Here is a 13,874-nt window from a genome sequence, read left to right as displayed (position 1 = left end):
GGGCCAGAGGCCCTCGGGTTTGTAACATCGTCGCCCTCTGGGTATAAACATCTATTTAATACCCTTGGTACATAAATAACTATTCTTGTTTTGTTTACGTTGTTTATGTTTGATATTAAATATAAATAAACAAAATGATATTCAATGCAATGTACTGGTGATAATATATATACAGTTCAGATTTAAAAGTATAAGAAAACGTAAGAAGAGCGCTTAAAAAGAATACCGATTTTATGAAAAAAGGTACGATATCAAAACGATTAAGCTCTTGTGGACTCTTGCCGTGTTATCGAGCCTTAGGTGACTTGGTATGCTGAAGTATCTTCTAAAAATTTTGGTTCACATCTGGACGTTGAGAGTAGTACAGCTTTCTACATGGTCTTGTAGAGATGTTCATTCAGACCTAGCTTTTTTATGTTTTCTAGGATGTTCTTCGTAATGACTCCGGAATGACTTCGAAATGAATTATTATTATCCAGATTTAGCCATACGGCTCACACTCCCTCTAAGGGGAAAATTCACTCATTCCAGATACCTACGGTATCAAAAGGATTGAGCTCTGGTGGGACTCTTTCCGTGTTATCGAGCCCTAGAGTTCCGTGTTAAGTCACCTAGACTTGGTATGTTGGAGTATCTCCCAAAAAATTTCGTACACATCTGGACGTCGCGAGGAGTACAGCTTTCTGTATGGCCTTATAGAGATGTTCATTTAGACCCAGCTGTTTCATGTTCTCTAGGAAGTTCTTGGGAATAACACCACTAGTAGATAGAATAATAGGTACTGTCTGGGTACTTTCCATTCTCCATTGTCTCCTGATTTGTATTTCTAGATCTCTGTACTTGGCGATCTTTTCGTTCTATTTAACACGTAAATTATTGGTGTTGGGTATCGCCACATCAATAAGTGTCGTTTTCCTAGTAAGTTTATTGACTAGTATGAGATCCGGTCTATTATGCGCCACTGGTTGGTCTGTGAGCACAGTGCGGTCCCAGTATAGCTTGTAGTTGTCATTTTCAAGCATTCTGTCAGAGACGTATTGATAATAAGGAAGATCATCGGTTTGGAGAAGTCCCAGTTTGTCAGCTAGTTCTTGGTGGATAATCTTTCCTACTGAGTCATGGCGTTCTTTATAATCAGTGAATTATTATTATTATTATTATTATATTTACCTTTCTCATTATTATATCATGATATGCAGTGAAGAGAATTTAAATAAACATTATAAAAATAGGGACATATATTATATATACTAAAACTTTGCACTGCACTAAAATTTATACTAAAATACACATGTAACGAATTGAAAATAAACCAGATATATTTCCTTCGTTTACTATTGGAAAATATTCAGAATTGTTTTTATTCTATTTTCACAGGTTATAAATTAAGTTAAAAAATGTATGAAGAATTCTTCTCTTACACCATTACAGATGGATCCAGTCTTGGCACTACTTTAAACATTTAATTCCATTTCTGTTTAGCTGCTAAATTGCCTATCTTTAAATGAGACCATTTATCTGTATACTTAAATGCTTGCATTTATCAGAACTCTGATAAAATTGTTCCCATCTTTTAGGGACAAAGTACTAAAATACCGCTATCTACGAAACCCTCTTTTGGTTCCGACTTCCGACTTGAAGTGAAGTGGCGCGAAGTTAAAATTCAAACTCTACGAAAATAAGTGAAAATTTCCAAAGTGGACTTTTATTTACTCTCTACGTAGATCATCTGCACATTTCATTTAAGAACTCAGCATTTATTTTAAAATCTTTATAGGCAAAACAGAGAAAAGACAAATTGAGGAGCAAGACAGTAAATAATTCACCTTGAAAACCTCACTCACTATCTTTAACAAACATGAACCTTCTAATATTCTTATAAATAAAGCATTTTTAGAAATTATAAAAAATCATATGATTTAATACTCTATACAGATGCTTCTAAAACTACCACCAGTGTTGGCTGTGCAGTAACCAATCAACATGAATTTGTAAGATCATCTTGGTTACCCTTAACATGCAGCATTTACACAGGTAAACTATATAGTATTCTGTTGGCTTTTAAATGTATCACCCATCAAAACAGACATATGCCATTTGTTTAGATTCCCTTTCATCTATCCATTCAGTCAATACAATTTTTACTGACCACCCATTACATATACCAAAATCTCTCTGCTCACGATGTGTCTCTCTAATATGGCTACCATCTCATACTGAAATTACTGGTAATGAAACGGTAGATAATTTTGCCAAAGAAGCTCCCAACCATAATACTGGAGTCACCCCAATTCAACTAGCTAACGATCTCAAACTGGTTTTCAAAAAGTGAGTCAACTCTTCATGAACTCCAACCGTTTATTGGTTATCTCAGCCTAGACTTCCTAACTATAAGAGAAGCACTCGACTATCAGAAGACTTTGAATCCACCACACCAAACTTATCCATGGTTTCGTGATGACCTCTGGAACTCGTCCAACTTGCCACAATTGCAATGTTTACCTGACTGTAAAACACATCCTCACCGACTGCAAACAATTCACCAACCTGTATAAAGCTCTGAACTTGAAACCTTCTCTTAAGGAAATGCTCAACAACCCTACAGAGATCACAAAAACTACACAGTTTCTAAAAACCGCACAACTCTACCACAAGATTTAACCTAATCGACATTAGTTAAAATGATATAATTATTATTTGTTCTTATTATTTATTATATATTTAATATTATTGTTCCTATACCAATGGCCATAGTTGTCGAGGTACTTTATATAAATAAAAAAAATTCGCCTTAAAAGCAGCACTAAACAATTTCAAACACTATTGAAGTTGTTTAGTCGAACATTTTTAAAACGCAAAAAAAATATAAACTGTTTTCGATTTTTATAATTTACATAAAGAGTAAAAGAAAATGCTACAGTATCCTTTCTAAGAATATTACGACGTTTTTTACATCTTTATCTATTTCCTTCGTCACAATTATTGCTATGTCATTTTTGTGTTTTCAATTTTCTTTCTTTAGAACCAGACCTATGCGATAACATGTTAACTGAATAATTAAATCTATAATTAACTAGCGGACCCGACAGACTTCATTCTGTCAAATAGATTTGGAATGTGGCAGTTTATTTCTTTAATTCTCCTGAACAGAACCGTCACCATGATGATAGGGCGGTATGTGAGGGTCAACTCGGTGACCTAAGTATCTTCGCTTCCACGAACTTTGGCCACCCTTTTGGAGCCACTAAAAACCCCGACTGGGATGTCTGCCAGAGGGCTTCAAACTAAGAGGGGAACTTAAGGTTCAAACCTGATTGAAAAATAATCTAAAGGGATAGTGGAAACCTAAATGTGACAAATATTTATAAAGTGGGTGCTTCAATCGCAAAACATAGAGATAATTAATTATTTATTATTATTATTAACATAGGGTTAATAATTGATGCAATAAAGAATAATGAAATAAAACGTATATAAGTATTTTCAGTAATAGCTTTATTGTAAATCAAGTGAATCGTAATTATTAACAAAAATCTATTTGATTTTTATTGTAGTGCTTTATGATATACGATGTTTTTTTTTTTGATTATCTGGTGAATATATAAACAAATCTGATGGTTTTCCAATACGGGAATAGGCAACATACAATTGACCATGTGAGAAACATGGGTTTTCTAGATTAATACCACAATCACCTAATGATTGCCCCTGGGACTTATTTATGGCCATAACAAAAAGCTCCTTTATACTTTCCTTTCAGTATAGTTGCTTCTATCACGTTGTTCAATAATTTTTTTAGCGCTAACCGTGTGCCGTTGCAAAGACGCGGTTGGTTAATATTTCTCAACATTATAACTACCGATCCAACTTTTAATTGAAGATTGTGAGGTGGCAATCCTGGTAATTCCAGTGAGTTTAAAAATTCAGGTGGATAGTTGACTACATCATCTTGGTTAGTAGCCGAATCAACTGATTTATATATCCTCAATTCGCCTATAATTTGTTCTTGAATTTTGAAATTTAATTCATTTACATCTATGTTTTTTGCAGCCAATATAGCCCGTTTGCTAAACCAATCATGGTTTCTGTAATTTTGAGTATCATCTGGAAACACCTTTTGAATAAGTTCATCTTTTGATCGAGTTAACTGATAAAAACTTTGAGGAAAGTTAATGCAACCAGTCAAGGTGTCTATAGGAAATTTGACATTACTAATGTCAATGAGTTGTTTAGAAAATATGTCTCGAGATTGGTCATTTTGCAACTCGACACGCATATTCTTGCTTAAGTGCAATACCTTGACATGTTTCCACAGATTGGAGGACTTTAAACATGCATTGAGTTCATCAGCTGGGGTGATCGTGAAATCACTGGCAATGTTTGACGAAAATAATCTCCTGGTAATAAAATCATTGCACCACCAAATGGGTTATGATTGCTCCGTAGATCTTGTAAGGTTCTACCTAAAGCCTCAACAGATTTTTTATGTGCCATCGTGCATTCATCCCAAACATAAATTCCCATTGCTGCAAAACCTTTGCCATTGCAGGGTTCTTCGAAATGTTGCAGGTTGGAGTTTTGTTGCTTTGCATGTTTAATGAAAATTTTCGTGCTGAATGGTCTATTTAACCACCTTTAAGCAAAGTTGCTGCGATTACCGACGAAGCGAGTGCAAGTGCAATTTTATTTTGTGAGCGAATTGTTGCTAATATCAATGAAACCAAAATAGTTTTTCCTGTACCACCAGGTGCATCTAAGAAGTAAATCCCTCGTGTTTTATCATTTGTCACTTTCATAAGTGTATCAAATACATACTTCTGTTGTTCATTCAATAGTGTAATATTTGTTTAAATTAATTCTTTCAAAGTGTTGAGATCATACAGTTTTTTTCGGTGCAACACTTGGTTAAAAACTCTTGTTATGCATTGGACGATTGGGCGCGGTCAGGCCTAATTAAAATAATAGTTTGTTTGACATCATCAAGCACATGTCCTCAATAGAAATCAATGCTTCCTTGTAAATTTCTTCGCTTATTTGTATATTTGGATTTCCCCTTCTAATCCGTATTTGATACAAAATATCCTCATACATATTACCTTTGTACTTGATCCACAAAATCATTTGAGTTTGACAAAAAGCATGTAGATATGATTAAAGAAAACAATGTTCGTATTTGATGAGCTTGTGATGATATTACAACAGCATCATTGAGAGTTTGATCACAATGAGCGTCATTTTCTAGCAATTACAAACGTTGGCAGGCTTCTCTGTATGATTCACACAAATCACCATCAACAGTTCGTAAATGTTAAAATGATGTTGGTCTGCTGTTAGTCAATGATTCGTACATTGACTAATAGCAGTCGTAAATAAAAACATTTATTATTGCTTGGATGTACTGAATAAATTCGACCAATCGCGTCGGTAGAATATACATCTGGGTTTCCTGGAACTGGTTTTCCTTGTTTCCGTCGTATAAATCTCCTTGAGGATTGATTCCAAGTATAATATTTTGGCATTTCAGAATATAACAATGTTTGAGCAAAAGCATCGTTTTGGCATATCTCAAAAAAACTGGTTAATGTAGTTGGTGACTGAGCAGCTCTTTGTACTGCGTTCTGTGCTGTAAAATATACTCTTTGTCTATTTTCTAAATGCACAGCTAAATGAACAACAGTAGGGTGTCTCTCATGAATAGTTAAATAGGAATTTAGTTAGAAAATATTTGTATGGGAAAAAAAGGGCTGTTTTAGGGTTTTCCCGGAAATTATTATAATTTTTAAAAAATTTCTCGCCGTAAAAACCATCCTTAGACTTCAATGAACATTTTAAAAAAAAGAATTGTTAAGATTGGTCCATGCTTTGTTGAGTTATGCGCTTACCAACACATTTTGCGATTCATTTTTATATTATAGATAAAATTAATTTATAAATAATTGATTTTCCAATATCAGTATTCTTCGTCTTTTGGTGCCTATCCTCTGTGGATGTTGGCAATCAAGTTGGTCCATACAACTTTGTTGACAGCTGCTCTAAATAGATGTATCGTAGTTATTCCTGCCCACTGCCTGATGTGCTTCAACCACGATGTCCTTCTGCGCGCTTGAGATATTTTGCCTTCTATCTTGCCTTGTAAAATTAGTTGAATTAGTTGATACTTCTCATTGCGCATCACATGCCCTAAGTATATCATCTTTCTGATTTTCACGATACGCATAATTTCCAGATCTTTATTCATACGTTGGTTTACGGTGTTGTTTGTAACATGATGAATATAGGAAATTCTGAGCATGCGGTGGTAGCACCACATTTCGAAGGCTTCTAATCGTTAGATGTTGCCTTCGTCAAGGTCCAGGCTTCGACTCCATATAAAAGAGTAGAAAATACATAGCATCTCAAGATTCATGTTCTTATATCAATGTTCAGGTTCATATTACATAAAATCTTCTTGAGGCGATTGAAGACAGCTCTCGCTTTTTCTATACGACTCCTGTGAGTGGTCCCATTCCTTATTTAGACTGCATCCAAGGTATGTAATTTTTCTATTATTTTCCAGGGTTCATTATCAGCTGTGAATTGGTGCTGTATTACGTCGTTTTTACTTACTACAAGAATTTTTGTCTTCTTACAATTTAATTTCATGCCGTATCTGTCACAGGCTTTCACTACACGGTCTATTAATATTTGCAGATCCTCCGCATTATCAGAAATCAAAATCGTATTGTCCGCATATCTTAAATTGTTTATGATTTATCAATATTACTTATTCCAATATCAGTATTCCTCCTCCTAAGTGCCTTATCTATTGAGGTTGGCGATCAATATGGCAAATTTCTCTCTATTCTGGGCTTGATGAATTAATTCATTTCCTTTTGTGTGGGTCCACTCTCTGATGTTTCGTAGCCAAGATTTTTTCTTTCGTCCTATACCCCTTTTACCTCCAATCGTGCCTTCTAATATTACCTGGAGCTGCTCAAATTCCCTATGGCGCATTATGTGCCCTAGATATGACGTCTTTCTAATTTTGATAGTATTGACCAGATGAGGGCGTGTGTTCATTGCTCTCAGTACTTCTTCATTCGTAGTTCTGCTGGTCCAGCTTATTCTTAGCATTCGACGATACATTCACATTTCAAATGAATTTAATTTGTTGACGTCATACTGTTTTAATATCCAGGCCTGACAGCCATATAGTAATAGAGACCACACATAACACTTTAGTGTTCTCAATCTTATTGAGACTGATAGCTTGGGGTTACAGAGCATTTTACGCATATTCATGAAACCAGATCTTGCTATTTCAATGCGTCTTCTAATTTCTTTTGAGTGGTCTAGTTGACTATTTAGTTCTCTGCCCAGGTATATGAAGCTTTGGGAACTCTGAAGGGTGATACCATTTATTTGTATGTTAGGTGTAACTTGTTCATGGGGGTTTTTGTGGAATACCAGAATTTTGGTTTTGGAAAAGTTAATATAAAATATCAGTATTACTTGTTACAAAAAATATAAATCCCCAATAATAATCAGTACAATAGTTCTGAATAATCTCTAAATTATATATAAAAGACATCTACAAGATATCTAAAAATATACAAATTACCATTTAACTCCAATCTCCCCTACTTTCAAAAATGATTGAGAAGTGAATATATATTTCCATCTCCTAAACAATTGAATACTCAACAGTTATACGGTCAACCTAGTTGAAATAACACCAAGCATAATTGTTTAACATAAATGATAGTGTCGATTAACATACTTAATTTGTTGATAACAATTTTTAATCGCATCTCAAATTATTCACGTTTAGTTAATGAGTGAATCGGTTACGGCTTCTTCCACAATGGATTGTTACAGCACGAAGAACATTTTGGTGCTTTACGTTGGAGGAACCATTGGAATGAAAAAAAATCATAATGGAGGTAGGTTTTATTTCTTTGCTTCTGTTTCTATACCTTAGTAAAAGAAAGTTTGATATTTCATTCAAATAACTGAATTGATGTTGAATGCAATGTACTGGTTATATAATAGATAACAGCTGGCTTTTTATCAAAACAATGAAAGTTAAATTCGAAATCCGATCTTCAGTTAAAAGTAAATAATTTTTAAAAATATTTCTGCTCTTTATATATTTTTGTGGGTGTACCTATATATTGACAGAGATTTCTTAGAATATGAATTTATTCCAATTTTTGACTTTTCTTAGTTAAAGTATTAAATATTTAAAATATTAAATATGTGAAGATATATTACGTTTAAACCATTAAGGGGTCGAAAGGTTCATATTTATTTTTTACGTATAATTTATAAATAATTCATTCTCTAGTATCAGTATTACGTGTGCCAACAAAACACAAATCTTAAATAATAATTATCAGTCAATCATTCGGAATAATCTCTAAGATATCTTAATATCTTAATACTGAGTTTAGAGGTAATTTTTTGTTTATTTATAACCTGCAAAAGCAACTAAATATATATATATATATATATATATATATATATATATATATATATATATATATATATATATATATATATATATATATATATCCAAAGTTTACTCTCGAAAGTTAACGCACCACCTTAAATGTACCACTAGTTAATTTTTCTTACGAACCTGTAATTGGATTTCCATGATTTTTATTTCACATTCTATCAATTTTTCAATGTTTCCTGAAAAATGTCAACGTTTTAACCATATACGGGGTGTTTTTTTCTTATTTCGTAACACCTTGTGAAATTTATTAGAAACAAACCATACATCTTATTAATATTCCGAGATAATCTCATCATTTCTCAACATTTTCGTAAAAAATAATCCCGATCTGTTTGTTAATCAAAAAAGAAAAGTAATTATAGCATAATGCGATTTTATTAAATTGTAATAGTCAATATTGGAATATAAGCAGGTAGACCAGTGCGGATCTGTAAAAAAACGACTAAATTTGGATGTGGGAGGTGGCATTCGGATTTTTGCAGAAATAGTTACTTAGGCGATATCTTCAGTAATAGTAATTGACTTATCCTCCCTATTAGATAGGTCGGAAACATTATTAAAAAATTAAAATATTTAAAAATTACTAAACACTTTGATTTTTTTTCTAATTTTCTTTCTTATAACTTTAAAGCAATTCATTTTCTAGCAAAGTCGTAATAAAATAGAATAGTGACAATTAAAGTACATTCGTTTAGCAAATTTCCACCTGTAAACACATACATGTGTTGATATTCGCCCTTTCATTCGTTTCAAGAGGCTATGAAATATAATTTATTGCCTTAAGCCAGACGGATTCTCATGTTACAGATCCAAACTTGCCAGTCTGTTTAAATTGAAATTGTAGCGTGTTGGCTTTTAAGTTAATATATTGTGTGTTATGTTATAGTTACTGTTAAGTTATTTACTGGTCATGTTATTTTTTAGAGTTTGGTTTAAGTGTGATTTAACGATTAAATTTTAAGAAATTCTTACACTAATAGTTTCAAAAATAAATATTTTAAAAAATAATATGATACACCTCAGTACGACCCTGTTTGGCTTTCACGTGCGTCTGTTGACAATTGGGAATATGTAAACAGAAATGTTTTAAAATTATAAACAATTTTTTGGCTTATAAACAAATAGAATATATCTGTAACCATTAGCTCAAATTAAATTCAGAAAACGACGGCGTTGGAAAAGCCTTAGCACACCGCATCTTTTAAAAAAGTTAAATTACTAGCTGTGGTTCCTGTGTTCCCGAGATACAACCGGTCAAAGTTGACCATCGTTTGCGACGAAGTTATAAACAATAGGATGAAAATATTTAAACCATTACCTTCTTCTTTTGAAGCTCTTTCTCAATAACAATTTTCATATATTCAAGGTATTTATAACATATATTATAATAATAAAAACCATCAATATTGTGCGTGAAAAATAGAAAAAAATTGAATTTAAAGTTCAAAATCAGTATACCTAAAAAAATTATTTTCTCGGCTGCCAATGATGCAATTTTGTTCTTTTTAATCTTTAAGATTAAATCTGATGCACATTTCATATAGCCCCGAGGACAGAAAACTATATTATTAAATCGTTTTTGTTCATGGCCACTAAAGTAGATGGCACCTTTGTACGCTAACCACTGCAGTGGTAAAGATTTAGAAGACATTCGTTGGACTTTGTGAGTTTGAATTTGTATCAACCCGAGTGTCTGACGAAGCAGAGATGCTGAAATGACGTAATGACATTCTATTGATACCTCTACTGATATTGATATGAAAATTTATTCTTCATAAAAAGTTTTCCATAATCTAAAATCTAAAATACAATCATCAGATATCAAATTTTATCAATAGTATATGAGATATGTCAAAAAATATAAATTTCAGTTAAGAGTAAATACCTTTATATTTCACAATAACGAAAATTGTTATTAAGAAAAGTTGATCAAATATAAAAACTACGTTCAAATATACAATTACATACATTTACATTGAAAAAAGAAATTTTTTTATTTTTTACTAATCTTTTTATTTTAAATAAACATTTTTATACCTTGTGATTAAGAAACACATGATAACCTTATCGTTTCTAAGTATTTTCTAACAATTTTGCAATTTAAACATGTAATTAGTGCATGTGCATTTATTTTGCTAATAGGAACATACATAACTAGTATAACGAACATAATTTTCATTTCATAACATTTCCCTCATTCTAGTAATACCGCGACATAGCCACATTTTTGTCTACAATATTAATGCAAGTTGATACAACAGTTGCAACTGTAGTTACGTGAAATCGAGGATGCACCAATAAACATATGATTTGTTTATAGAAAGATATAATTAACAGTTACTTTCAAAACATCAGTAGTATTTAGACAAATTTGTTGGAAAGCATTATAAATATATTTAGTAGAAATACCTGCAACATTAATTACAGAAGATAAAATTGAAGTTTTTTGATTGTGTCTATTATTAAATAAATAAAAAATATAAATTATTTCACTGTTATGAAAATAGTAAATAAATTTAAGAGTACTGGAAGTATAAAAAATAATTTTAATGGAAAATGCAGAAAGCGGGTTGCCGAGGAGAATACGCAGTTTGAAGTAATAAGCATGACAAATATGTTTTAAGTGAATAAGAATAAAGGTCGTGGCATATTATCGTGCACGTTGCGTTTCAGGCACATAGTGTTTAGTTTCCGAAAAATATAATTTAAATGGTTCTAAATATGAACAACGCACACTGTCCGGAACATAGCGTTTCAGACACTTAACATTTCCGTTCAGTATATTTGAAAACAATATTTTACTGATGCCGACGGCTACGTAATGAGTCGTAACCGGTTGGTAAGGATAATGTGAATTAGATGTCCGTCATTTTCCCCCCGTTGTTTATTTAGGTATATGTTTGATTTAGATACAGAGTATTTAAAAAAATAATTTTCGAGGCTATTTGGTCATTTATGCATGTGATTTATTGCTTTGTGACAATTAATCACGGAAGTGATAAACAATTAGGACGTTTGTACGGAAGTGGTACCTCTTCTTTTTAAAAATACTTTTTGGTTTGATATGTATGGCTTCGTTAAAAGTAGTATTTTGTTTTTTAATCGAAGGTGAAATTAAATTTAAAACATATTTAAACTGAATCCTATTTATTCTAAAATATCCATAATATTTTTCATCGTCATCAATTAATTCTCTGTATAAAGTCCAGTATTCACATTCCTTCTTCCTTTCTCTTAACATTGGATGTACTTCAAAACTTCTTTTTAAAACAGTTTTTCATTCTTCATCGTTAAAAAGAAAAGCAATTGCACATATATTTTGTCGAGAAAAGCGAGATCATGTCTTCACTGAACCAAACTGAACCGTTCTATGTATGAAAATGTGAACGCGCAGCCCAATTGCTGGAGTGGAAACGCTACGTGCCGGAAACTATACGTGCACGATAATATGCCGCGACCTTACATCTTAATTGGTAGATTTGTACGTTTAGTAAAAAATTAGAAACAGTGCATCAAATACTAGTATAAATACGCTATTAAGTGTGTAATGCCCTCCAGAAAATATTACCTTCCACACCCTTTTCACGACATAACTATCGATCGATATATTCTAAAAATAAACTGTGTTTATTTGAAAAGTACCCACCCTTAATAATTCAGAAATGCGACATATTAGAAAATAATAAGACAGGTTGATTTTTAAATTCAGTTTTGCTTGTATTTTGGATAATAGTCATCCAGTTGTTTTTTTAATAGAAACCTTTGTTTTTTTGTTCAATAGAAAAAATGGCAATATGGATCATTATTGCCTTAGATGCCTTATTGCCTAGTAAATAGATTTTAATACACGAGGTGTTAAAAGTCCAATAATTAGTTGGACAGTTTTAAGAAACTATGTTTAATTTTTAATAGCATAAACAAAAGTATTGGTTTTAACCTTCGACCGGGCGCGCCTCAGTAATTTGTTGCGTAAATTCAATGTTTCCAGGTAAATTGTTAACGGGATATGCTATATACGTGATCTTTTTAAAATTCCCCTATCGGTTAATCCTTAATTCAAATACAATTACTTAGTTATCGTATTTTGTTGTGAATAGTGCATCGAGGCAAACAATTGCTGTAAGGCGCCTGGTGGTGAAAGTCGGGCAAAAACTTTTTTGAAATACCTAACTGATATATGTATATTTCGAGAAATTGGAATTTTATTGGTAAGTAATTTATTTATAAAAAAATAATTATATATATGAAACATACTAAACTCATGGACAAAAATATCGAATATTTTGGAATTTTTCAATTTTTTTTACTATTAAGTGTAGTCACTATTATTTCAAAATAATTTTAGATTACTGATTTTACTCATATAGTAGGCTGATATACTCAATTGGTTTGAAATATTTTGACGTTTATTCAGCGTTTAGTGTCATTCGTGCATTTTATCTTAAAAAACCTTTTTCACGTAAAGGAAAAAAAAGGTAAAAAATCATAGTAATTCGGTTATTTTTAGTTTAATCTGTTAAGTTTTATTAAATATTATTTTCTTTTCACTGATCAGACCAGAATCCTATCATATAAGCAGGTGGTCGAAACCACGTCTACAGAAAAGTTGAAGAACGATTCACCACCTGCAATCTTACCCAGACCGTTAGTTTTGGAGGTGGTGGCATAATGCTTTGGGGAGGTATTAGTTGGGAGGGACGCACCGCACTTGTAGAAGTGATTGGATGAATGACCGGTGACACTTACGTTCAAAATATTCTGCAAGATCATATTTTGCCATATGTTGGACACATTGGATACGACAGATTCATGTTAATGCACGATAATGCACGACCACATGCTGCTGCCATAGTAAGTGAATATCTTGATGAGATCCAAATTCAAAGATTGGATTAGCCACCATTTAGTCCGGATTTAAATCCAATAGAGCACATGTGGGATCAGCTAAAACGCCACATACGACAAAGAAATCCCGTTCCAAATACGATAGAGCAGCTTAGGCGTGCTGCACAGGATAAATGGAATGCTATTTTCCAAGGGTATGTACAAAATTTACGTGCAAGCATACCAAGAAGGATGCAAGCAGTAATAAAATCTAGGAAGGGGAATACTATTTACTTAACATGCACTTGTTAAATTGAAAGCAATTTAAGTTAGCATTTAAGTTTATAGTAAAAAAATCTTATTTACCTATCATTAGGCATTATTGTTTGTTAAAAATTGTTAAAATAAACTCTTTTCCACAATAAACGACTTGATTAACCAGAATTTATTTTCAAAAAAAAAATTAGAAAATTCCAAAATATTCTATATTTTTGTCCATGAGTGTAGATTATTATAGAATTCTATACTATATCTTATTTTATAATTCTAG

General features: G+C 32.1%; 1 protein-coding gene across 1 annotated transcript in view; it reads left to right on the top strand.

The window, feature by feature from the left end:
* The window catches only part of LOC140435019 (60 kDa lysophospholipase), a 70,757-nt gene that overhangs the window by 4,149 nt on the left and 52,734 nt on the right, over nt 1–13,874 (top strand). Inside the window, exon 2 of the mRNA XM_072523680.1 lies at nt 7,811–7,922. Within this exon, the coding sequence (XP_072379781.1) occupies nt 7,811–7,922 (112 nt within the window). The remainder of the gene's footprint in view (nt 1–7,810; nt 7,923–13,874) is intronic.

The sequence above is a fragment of the Diabrotica undecimpunctata genome, chromosome 2, assembly GCF_040954645.1.
Source record: "Diabrotica undecimpunctata isolate CICGRU chromosome 2, icDiaUnde3, whole genome shotgun sequence".
NCBI lineage: Eukaryota > Metazoa > Arthropoda > Insecta > Coleoptera > Chrysomelidae > Diabrotica > Diabrotica undecimpunctata.
Note: the sequence above shows the minus strand (reverse complement) of the source record. Positions and strands in the feature narration are given on the sequence as shown.